Below are 11,755 nucleotides of genomic sequence, written 5' to 3'. Positions count from 1 at the left end.
TCCCCCAGCAGTGAGAGTGGCACTACCATGCTCCTTCCCCAGAAACTACACTCAGGATCTCAGCATGACACTGCTGTACCTGTGAACTGTGGCTGTGGGTGTCTGTGCTTTACCTCCATTTATTTTGTGCATCCGTTAGCAAGATGTGTCCGAAGGTAATTGCTTCTTCACTTTGCACCATTCCAGGTTACAGGAAGTTTCCTAGGAACACTACTTTCGGATAGCGGGGGGAACCTGTGTACACTTTACTATTGCCCTTTCTCCGTGAGAGAATGAAGTGTGCTATGATGATATAAGTCTTTCTTCGAGGGGACTAGGTATTAACTCTTACTTAGAACCAGAAGAATGCTGTTCCTTAACTTTGTTTCCACCATGAAATAGCAACTAACCTCAGAAACGAATCTAAGTGTCCTTTTAACTAGTGACAACAATAACCACTATAATTTGTGTTGGACTTTATGTTTACAAAGCACTTTGTGGGTATTCTTTTATTCTCATAACATTCTGTTCCTGAATTAGGAACTCTGCTTCTGTTCAACACTTAAAATTTAGACGGTTGATTCAACAAATCCCTCCTTCTTAGTGAATTAAACTCTACTCCTGTTCTTCTCTAAAATAAACTACCACAGTGCCAGGAGAATCTGTAATACCCTGAATGTGCCTGGCTCAAGTAACACAAAAATACTAGTTGGATAAAGAATGTTTTCCAAGATCAGTGAAGAGACAGAATTCTTCCCTCCTGTTCCGTCTGTGCCGCAACAAACAAAAGAGAACGATGCTGCCAGAACTAAAGCTCACATGAGCTGTTTTTCTCCTCAGAAACTAAAAGGTTCTGGTCAGGTAGATCGTGTCTGAGATCCTTATGCTGTTTCTCTAAGTATCTGGAAGAACCCGAGGCTGGTGCCCATGTCCTATGCATGCGAGAACAGGAAATGAGAATGAGACCACTGAGTTAAAAGCAGGGAATCCTGGGGATGAGTCTTGGGCTTAAGTGATGTTTATGAAGCTGCTCTAGGAAGAGGTTTCTCTCGTCTAAAACAGATGCTCTCGGGAGCATCTTCACCCCCTACCTTCACTTTGGTTTGGGAACCCTCAACCTTCTAGAATGTCCGCAACCCAGGAAGTAACTCCTTCAAGTCCAAATCCCACTTCTTTCCACCTCCACAATTCATTCCAGCCCCAGCCTGAGCTCACATCCAACCTGCACCTTGAAGGAGGGAGGGGAGGGGAAAGGAGGTGCTTTGTAGAGCTTAACCCTTTGTCTGTAATATCAGCTTTACCCTTGTCAGTTTATTTTACCTTATTCTCAAGAGTGCTAGGAATGTATAAATGACTTGGGAAACTGGGACAATTCAATGTCACGGTCTTTTGCATTATCTGGTTTCCAAAAATAATTACTTGACCTTCCATGTGAGATGAGCACTCAAAGATAAACAGTCACTCCTAAGATCACCAAGAACAACCTTTAAACCGAAAAGTCAGTTTGCTATTAGATTAGCTGCTCTGCAGAGTCATAGGATAAGTAAACATGGTCGTATCTGTTAAAAAGAAGAGAGTTTAAATCGACTCTTAGAGGGTTCCTCATTAGAGAACATCTAGATGGCAATTATAAATCTTAGCATAATAAACATTATTGAGTCAAAGTTTACAATGTTCATTCACATGACTTGTTCCTCACCGGCATACTCGAGAAAGAGTGATATGGCGACTGTGGTCTTGAGCACTTAGCTTTCCTACTGACCTACAGGTACAGAGTGAAATTGCAGACTGTTCTCTGGTTTGTTTCAGGCTGTCAATCAATCCAATGCTTTGGAGAACATTAGCCCCCTCCAGGCGACTGCTTCAACCACAGCGCATTCCGTGGGTCAGAGCCACTTCCCAGTTTTCACCAGCTGAATGCCACTGCTCCAAAGAGAGCTCTGGTAGGTTGCTGGAAATTTTCCTCTTATCAAAGATGTCTCCTAATCTCTAAGTCTTCATTTCTCCAACTGGATGTCCTGACATTTACTGGAAATGTAATGTACCGGAGATAGGTTTGGGAGCTCCCACAAACTCAACAGGTGGGAAGAGGGCGTACCTAGAGCTTGATTCATTCTCCTTTTCCACTAAAGCCCATTAGAATGCTCTATGTCTTGTCACTTGATTGTACTCAGGAATTGGTGAGTTAGACAAGCATGTTTCAACTCAGTCTTCAACTCTATGGATAATACTAAAATCAAAAGCTCACCCAACCATGATATGTCTCATTTGATAGAAAAGTGCCTTCTCATTTATACAAAGATATCTGGAAATAGTGAGTCAAAAACTATTATAATACGTGTAAATCTAGGAAATACATACAAAACCCCAAACTCAAACCCAAAAACCCCCCAAAACAAAAAACCAGCGTCAAATGATTCATTAACTCCTAAGGGAGGACAGCTTAAGAATGACAAATGTTAATCAAGGAAAAAAATGACAATGTCTTAGCGTGTAGTGAGAGGAGCACTTCAAAACTAGGTCTTTTATTTGTCTTTGGAGAGGGAAGGGGACTGAATAGTGCCAAGACTGGAGTAATTTACCCTTAAATTATTTATATGCAAAAGTATTAACCTACATAAAATGAAGCTGGATGATCCTTGAGCTTCCTTGAGCTCCTTGAGCTTGCCTGCTGTTAATCAGATATCAGAGAATGGTGAAAAACTGAGGGTATTTAAGATAATGAGAAAATGACAATCCTACTTAACATTACAGATCCCCGGGTATGCAAGTAGTTACTGGAGTTTTGTTATTATTGTCGCCTTTAAAAATAAATTTTAAATCACACAAATAATATACTCATATTTTCCTTAAAAAATTAAAAACATTAAATTTTAAAAATATTTTTTATAAGGATAAAAATCCCCTAACCACCACACCCGATCCTTTCTCATCCTTCCCACCCAATCCAACTCCACTGTTGACAACAGCCAACACCTGCATTTTCTATGCCAGAAACCGTGCTAAGAGTTTACAGGAATATCTTTTTAATTTTCACAAATTCCTGCTAAAGTGGGTTCAGTTATTATCCCCATTTTGCAGAGGAGGAAACTGAGTCATGGCACACTTATGTCCCCCATTAACTCAGGTGCCCACTCTTAGTAGTTTGGGACATATCTATCCAGGTTTTTCTATGGATCCCTGAACATTTATGAGTACTCATAGCACATGTAGGGTGTTGCTGTTTTGTTTCACTAAAAAACCTTAAATGGTATCATACTATACATATCCAATCTACAATTTGCATTTCTCCCTGACAGTTCATAAACTCTAACTCATTCTTTTCAATTGCTGTCTAGTGTACTACACCTGTAGCATTCTCCTAGCGACAAGCATGCAGGTTATTTTTGATTTTTCATTTACAGAAACGATGCTGTAGTGAAAGTCTTGTGCAAGCTTTCTCATTCACAAGGGCAGCTGCTTGGGTGGATATCAAGATATGGAAGTGCTGGGTGATGCTGAGCGCATGTTTAAATTTTCATGGATACTGCTACATTGTCCTCCAAGATAGGTACCACTAGTACGTAAATACATATTTTCCTATGACCATGCCAAAATCTGATATTATCAATCTTCAAATTTTTGCCAAGCTAAGGGATCATGTTTTAATATGCATTTCCCTGATTACCATAAAGGTTGTGTTAGGCAACACCATCTGGACTGGTAATTAAATGATAAAGTGAGTTAAAGTAGGGCAACATAAAAAATGTATATGTACATTAAGCGTATTATTTATTTTAAAATACGTAGATGTGCATTCCCCCTCCCATCTTTTGACACAGGAACAAGGCTTCTCAAGTAAGGGATCACTGACTGGGGCTCTACATATACTTTCTGCATTAACCACACCCTTATAATGTACATCTAAGATAATGTAACCACACCTTTATAATGTACATCTAAGTGAGAACGTAAAAGCCTTGTGAAATAATCTGAGTGCAGAATTTAATTGAATTTAACCGCAAGTTTTTAGTAACCGCCTTCATCAAGATTTTCCAAAGCATTTAATTTAATTTTCACAAAAACAGCTCTCTTTCCACACCTGTGTTTCATTGGTTTACATATTACCTAACTAAATTACATAATTACAATGACATGCAACCAGTATAAGCAGGTTTGGAAACCATCGCACTGGCGCTTGGAAAACACACATTTAACTGAGACAGCAAAAGCACAGGGGTATTCTAGAGAGTAGCCCATTAGCCATTCTGTGAGCCCACCCTGGACTGAAGTCAGCATCTTTCAGAGGGGTTTGTGAGAATCTTCTAATACAGCAGGTTGGGTAAGAGAGTAGCCACTGTACTAGTGATGTGGAACATCTTTTCATATGCTTATTACCCAATATCCTCTACTGTGAACCATCTGTTCATTTCATTTACCTATTTTTCTGGTGGATTAGCCTTTTCTTAATTATTTACAAGTGTTCTTTAGAAATCCCAGTACTAATCCTTTGTCTTTTATGTCATAAATATTTTCTCCCAGGATGTTGCCTATCTATTAACTACTTTTCTGTAGTTATTCTGTCTTGCAGAAGTACTTAATTTTGATCTAATGAAATAAACTATTTTTCTTTCTTTTTTAAATAAATTTATTTATTTATTTATTTTTGGCTGCATTGGGTCTTCGTCGCTGAGTGCGGGCTTTCTCTAGTTGCGGTGAGTGGAGACTACTTTTTGTTGTGGTGCGTGGGCTTCTCATTGTGGTGGCTTCTCTTGTTGCGGAGCACGGGCTCTAGGGTGTGGGCTTCAGTAGTAGTGGCACATGGGCTCAGGAGTTGTGGCTCGTGGGCTCTAGAGCGCAGGCTCAGTAGTTCTGGCGCATGGGCTTAGCTGCTCCGCGGCATGTGGGATCTTCCTGGACCAGGGCTTGAACCCGTGTCCCCTGCATTGGCAGCTGGATTCTTAACCGCTGCGCCACCAGGGAAGTCCCACTATTTTTCTTTCTTCATAGCTTTTGCTTTCTATGTCTTAAGAAAGCCTCCCCTGCTTTGCTAAGATTCTAAACATATTCTCCTATGTTTTCTTCTAATACTTCAATAATTTTATAATTCCCAGATTCCAGATGAGGAACTTGAAGTTCAGAAGTTTCAGATATTTGACCAAAATTATAAAGCTAGAAATAACCTGGGATCCATATTGATATATAATTATATATAATCTCCAAAGCCAATGCTACTACTTTATACTACCTTCCTGAAGAAGGAATTAAAGTCTGAGAGAAGTAAAGTGAAATACATGAATGTCCAACAGTGGTAAAAAGTGGATGAATGCGCATGTTTGTACTGAGTACATAAATGGTTGACATATAAATGACTCATCATCAGCCACAGAAAACCGGCACAATCTCTTCCACCCACAGAAACTGTGGTGAATAGTATTTAGATGTCCCAAGTGACTGGACATCTAAATACTATTGAGCAACTACTAGGTACAAAGTAGTAGTTGGACCTCGAGGTCCAACTTCTCTTATTCATACATCCTCCATCCACATTCAAGCAAACAAAAATATACCGAACACCTAGCATGTCCCAGGTAACAAGCGCCACACACTCATAGATGTGGACTTTGCTAGACTCCTTCGCATGGATAGTCTGCAAGTTCCTAAAGCTTTGCTTGCTCAAAAGCAACCTCTACATTCGCAATGTACCTTGAGTTGTGGTCATTTAGGTCACATGCCTTCTATGTGCTACCAGAAAGTGAGCCCACTAGGGTGATGAGATTTACATTATGCGCCTCTGCATCCCCCAAAGCACAGAGCCTAAGGCCCTGACAGTACAGCTGTTCTGTTACTGCAGTTATTACATTGTCATGTGATGGATGCTTCATTTCCTCTCTTGTGGACCACATTTGATCTTTTAAGGGTGGGCAAGAATGAGTAATGAATAATGAATGAATGAATGAACACTTTGTATTTTCATCAAACACAGCCTTCTTAGTGATTTTATCTTTTCATTGAGGTCACTATTTATTCTCACCACTACTGGTCATCTTTCCAGGTGTCACAGTCTTGTTATTACCATTATCTCCTGACTCCTCTGTCTTCCTTTAATACCTATAATAAGCTGTCAAATCTTGTTGCTTCTATTGCAACTTTGCCTACACCTTTTCTATTCTCCCTGCCACTACCTTGGTTCAGGTTCACTATCTCTTGCAAAAACTATTATGAATGATCTCCCACCCAGGCTCCCCATACTACTCCGTATTACACCTGCTGATTCCACATAAACTTTCCTGAATCATCATCTCATTCTGACAATCCCTTGCTTAAAAACTTCAAAGGCTCCCATTAATCCACTGAATTGATTTTGGACCTCTCAGCTAGACATCAAAGCTCTGTGTATGACCCCAACTACGTTTTGCCTCTAATTTCCCACTGTTCTCCTACTGATGCCTTCTTCTGACCCCTCCCGCTCCCCAATCAAACAGGACCATGTGCTTTTTATTAAATACGTTTTGTGTTTTCCATCTCTGTTACTTCAGCCTGGGGCACTCTCCCTCATTCTATCCTTTGAGGCTCACTGTAAACACCAGCTCTTTCATCAAGTAGGTCCTGATGCCACTAGACAAGATATCTGCCTTCTTTGATATCGGCAGCTCTTTGTGTTGTCTTCTTGGAATCAATCTTGTTTTATTTATCTAACCCTGCTTTATTTATAGTCATTTGGCACTTACCTTGCTTACTGCAATACAAGCGCCTTGTGGTAAGAGTCAGTGGTTTCCTTATTTTTGTGTTTATCTGCAGAGTTTGGGACAGAGCCTTGTACACAGAGGCACCCAGTAAGCTACTGGTTGACCTGAACAGTTCCCTCAACTTTACTGTAAGCTCCTTGACTTTAAGTACACTGTGTCTCTCAACACAAGTAAGGGCCTTGTGCATAACAGGTACTCAAAACATACTTGTTTAAGTAATTTCATGGTTCCAGAGCAAGATTTTTCAGAACAGATGTAACACTGGCATTAACCTAAAACATTCACTTAAATCTCTCTCACCAATTAACGTAAAAGAAAAAGAAAAGGAACACTGACTCTAACGTTCATTATTCTTTCCTTTCGTTTTATGTGATAATGCCTACTCTTATTAGGTACTTATCACGTACCAGGCACTGCACTCAAAGTTTTACAACAATCGCCTCGTGTAATCCTCCCAAGAGCACCATGAAGCACTGTCTTTTTCCCCAATGGATGGGTGGGAGGTTTAGAGAAGTGAAGTAACTTGATCCTGCAATGAGTAAGTGGCAGAGCTGAGATCTGAATCCAGGCAGTTTCTGCCTCCAAAAACCCATGGTTGTCACCATCATGCCATATGCCTTGGTTATGTTTGCCAACCATCTTAATTTCAACAGTTTGGGTAAAAAAAAAAAAATCTTTTAAAAAATACTTCATGCTACATCTTAAAAATCATTCTTTGAAACATAAGAACATCTTGATTCTCAGATTATTTTAATGGACATAAAAATAAAGAATTGTTAAGTCTATCTCATCCACCTTCCAATGTAAGCTTCAAATTTAGGAGGCTGTTTTCTCCAACGGTATGCATGGTCAGTACTTGGTTATGCATCCCTCCAAATGGAGGTGACAAAGGTAACATACTTCCAAATAACTGAAAATCATTTAATTTTGGAACGCAGTCTAGAAATCTCAGGACCAAAAAATAACCATTTAGTCCCCATTCTCCTTGTAAGTCTTCATATACTTGAAAACTCCTCTCGGTGGCCTAGACTCTGATTCGCTGGCAGAGTAAAGGGGTGTGGGGTTGACACAGATAATCTATGAGTAAATAGGCCAGAATTTCTCTCTTTTTGAATCTCCATTCAGTCTGCATGGAAAAGCACTAACGCCAATTCTGACCACAGTGCTGAAAAAGAATATACAAGCACCAAGGAGCTGATAGACTATGAAACTGAGAGAGAAGGAAAAAAGTCATACTGGCCCTAAATATGATGAGAGCAACACTGAGGAGAAACTCACAAGCTGTAAGATAAAAGTCATTGCTTTCCTTAGGATTTCAGAGATGCAAGCATGTGAAGTAGAGATGGACGCTAGTAGTTACATCTAAGAAAGAGCCACCAGTGGACTGGTCACCAATGTCTCTTTAGCCTCCAATGGAAACACTATTACTAAAGATGAGATTCATAACTTAAGATGAAATTATATCAAGCAAGGACAAACTTTGTTCAATAAAATACAGTAGAAAACTGACTACTGATGTTTCGACTACTCAGATCTTCTATTTATCTATTCAAAGCAAAAAAAAAATTCATGTAAAAAGTCTGATAATATTAACTTCACTATTTAGTCATAGCTACCTTTTCTGGATTTAGGTATTGATGTTAAAGTATACCACAGGTATGATGAACCTCTGTGACTTGAGGGATACCTTAAAATCCAAATCCCATTTATAAAGCAGAATTTTATCAGAGTATTTTTCACTCCTTTAAAATGATCTAAAATACTCAGTTGTTGATACTTGAGTTTTTCAAGTTGCAGATCATATGTTCAGAAAAGAACAGAGGAAAAAGAGTGAGCCTGTTATGTTCATTAGTGGATCATGGAAAAATGACAGCCTTAAATACTCATGAGCACTGGTGAATATTCTGCCATCTCCCTCTGCTGCTGCAGAAATCAGAAAAACAAAAACAAAGCACATAACGGAAAAAGGAGTTTAAGTCAAGTGAAAATATTTTATGACATTGCAAACTTCTTAAAAAATACATTCACTCAAACATGAAAAAAATAGCAAGCAATCAATCCCAAAATAAAAGAGAAAAACAATTCTGCTCCAACATAACTGAATAAATGCATATTCTTAACAATCTGTAATCTCTTAAGAAACCAGCTAATATGATAATTTACTAAAGGTTTGTTTAAGGGATGGAATATTAAGGTGGAACATGTAGATTGATTTGTATTAGAGAAAGACGTTCCTAACTATCTGTTTCAGATCATTAGAATTCTCACTGTTAACTCAAAACCCACAATACCTTAACAGTGTGAATGTGAAGTACAAATTTGATAAGGACCTACCTTCAAAGTACCTTATTTTCCTTTGAAAGGCAACTTCCTTAACAACACTACATATCGAGAATAATGAAACTTAGCCATTCACTATGATCTGGACACGAGTTAAAGGATGCAGAGAAAAAGAAAAAAAGGTAATGGTCCCCCCCCCCCATAAAACTCATTCCTACTTTATGCTTTTTCCTTTAAATTTAACCATTTTGAAATACTAATAATTTTGCTACCTTTCCCCTGAAACATTCTCTATGAAGATTAAAGAAGAGCTTGTTCAAAAACAAACAGGATACAGGAGTACTGGTACAGCTTCCAGGCAAGCTATAAATAGCAACGGCATTTTCAAGAAATCTCGTGCCAGTGTGTAAGCTGCAGTTTAAACATGCAGTGCAGATTTTATTATAATGCTGTCACCAAAATTCATTGTTATACAAGAAATTCAATGCTTACCAAGTTTTCTTGGTTCCTGGCTGCTATTTTTTGCTCCTCTTCTGCCCCATTTTTCATGTATTTGACCTCTTCCACCGGTTTGATCCTATACTCATCTGAGTGCCAAAAAAGAAAAGACATTTTATAACTTTTTTCACAATGGGAGAAAAGTGTCAGTAAGAAAGCCCAACAGCATAATTTGTTAGAGCCTTTTCCCTGCGGCCTTTCTATGTGGTTCATTTGAAAAAATCTGGAAGAAGCTTAACCAGCCTCTTTTTATGAGGCGCTCTCCTCTGTCTACTGGGAAAAGCTCAGCATCACAAAGGCAGCTAATGAAAGTGGCACTGCCTGGTCCTTTCACAGACAGCAGGTGGTGGCAGCAGAAACAGAGGTTATTCCATATCTAAAGCCTATTTGGAATTTATACGCATTAGGGCATATCACATAATGGTTTAAGGAGATTTTTCTCCTTGAGAATACGAGTTCAAAATGCCTGTGGCAGCAACGTTATGCAGTACGTTCACACCTGAATTTCTTTCTTTTGGAAAAACAAAGTAAGACTAAAGAGCTTAACTGACCAACAAATAGATATAAACAATTGGAAATTGAAATTTTCCTGTTGGTGATCCCCATATTAAATGTGGAACAGTCTGCAACGATTTCATATGATACATACAGACTTTAATCTCTCTGTAAAGTCACACACATGAAGAGCCATAATATCACACGGCTCTAATTGGCAGGTATATCTATCACTCAAGGCAGGAGAGTATAGTGGGCCATGGACGGGACCTGAACTTTGCAACAGCCAGAGAGAGTACAACAAATTCCAGTATCAAAATACATCATAGGACAAACTTGGGAAAACTTGCAATTAAAGCTCCTCTCCAGGGTAGAGGTTTGGTGATGACAATGATGACATTTTCACCAGATTTCTGTCAACAGGAAATGACATGACTTGGGCACACTAAGGTCAAAAACAGGTGTGACTTTGAGTCATCTTTAGTCCAGTGTATAGGAAAAATCACAGACATTATGGAATTAGAAAATTTCATCAACCAACAAACTGATGATCGCCTAGCATATGACATGGAATAATGTCTATAAAAGGCTACCTAATAGACAGATGTCTATCACTAGGAAGTTGCAATATATTTTCTTATTGCCTGTGGTTAATTTGCTACAATGACTATATGCTTATATAATTTCTTGCCTTACCATTTATAATACCATTTCCTATATAGTTTCAGGCTTCCTCATACTATCCCTTAACACGCTACCCCCAAAGATGTTTGTTACAGTAATATTTCTTCAAGTAATTATGCTGTTCCAATGTTTCTCAAAATTATCATCCTTATGAAAGTAATACATTTGCATATATCTGAATAAAGACTCCATGTTCACAGCTGAGCCAATTGTTTTTTCCATCTGACAATTCAAGGTAGTTATTGATTCTACTTCTTTCTAAAGAAATTAGAAAGACTGGTATGAGGTTACAGTAATGAGTCCTTTAGGAATACCACGTCCTAAATGTATTAACAAGTTAATCAATGGGTTCTGATCCACAATTACAAAATACAGAATTTCACATTCCAATTTGGTATTCAGAAGAGAAAAAAATAAGAGTAAATTAATAAATTTGGCACATTTAATTAAGGATTATTTACTCAGAAGTTGGAAAAGCACTTGTTAATTGAAAAAGAAAAGACACTGGCTAATTATGCCTCCCATACAATTAAACAGAGACAAAAATAAAGGAAAAAAATAATAGCTAAAGATGGGTCTCCCTAACTTCACTTCGGAACATTAATATTTATAAATGATGGTTCACTGGGATAATTACTAACATTTAACTGAACTAAATTGTGATCTTAATTACTTACGGTGAGTCGAGTCTCTAATTATTTAAATATAAATTACACATATACATACATATTTGTTTTAAACACAATTCCAGTGGACTCTATGATTTTGTCTAGAGGACACAAAACCTCACATGATGAGATACGGAAAGCACAACATTTTAGGACCTAAGCAGAACCTTCTGAAAGAGCCTTCCAAAAGATGGCCCTTTGCCTGCGGCATAGCAAAAGGTTTCTTCCAGAGGGGACCCGCCCTTGCCTTGCCTGCTGTCCTCTCCCACCCCTAAGCCACAGCCCACAGCAGAAACTCTCTAAACAGCTGAGTGATATTCAATCTTCATTCTCTTTTTATCCCTCCAGGAAACGCAGCCGAATTCAAAGTATCAATAGTAGACAAACTACTAATATTTTTCTACAATGAACAAAAGCTGCTGG

At 38.5% G+C, this 11,755-nt stretch overlaps 1 protein-coding gene across 1 annotated transcript in view; it reads right to left on the bottom strand.

Moving 5' to 3' along the window:
* Positions 1-8,582: 8,582 nt before the first annotated feature.
* Positions 8,583-11,755, bottom strand: part of LOC130704565 (uncharacterized protein C1orf21-like) — a 118,850-nt gene continuing 115,677 nt past the window's right edge. The window contains exons 3-4 of the mRNA XM_057525929.1: positions 9,480-9,574; positions 8,583-8,630 (exon numbers count right to left, since the gene is read on the bottom strand). Of these exons, the coding sequence (XP_057381912.1) occupies positions 8,583-8,630; positions 9,480-9,574 (143 nt within the window). The remainder of the gene's footprint in view (positions 8,631-9,479; positions 9,575-11,755) is intronic.

The sequence above is a fragment of the Balaenoptera acutorostrata genome, chromosome 1, assembly GCF_949987535.1.
Source record: "Balaenoptera acutorostrata chromosome 1, mBalAcu1.1, whole genome shotgun sequence".
NCBI classification, from domain to species: Eukaryota; Metazoa; Chordata; class Mammalia; order Artiodactyla; family Balaenopteridae; genus Balaenoptera; species Balaenoptera acutorostrata.
The sequence above is the reverse complement of the archived record's forward strand: the minus strand, read 5'-3'. Positions and strand labels throughout refer to the sequence as shown.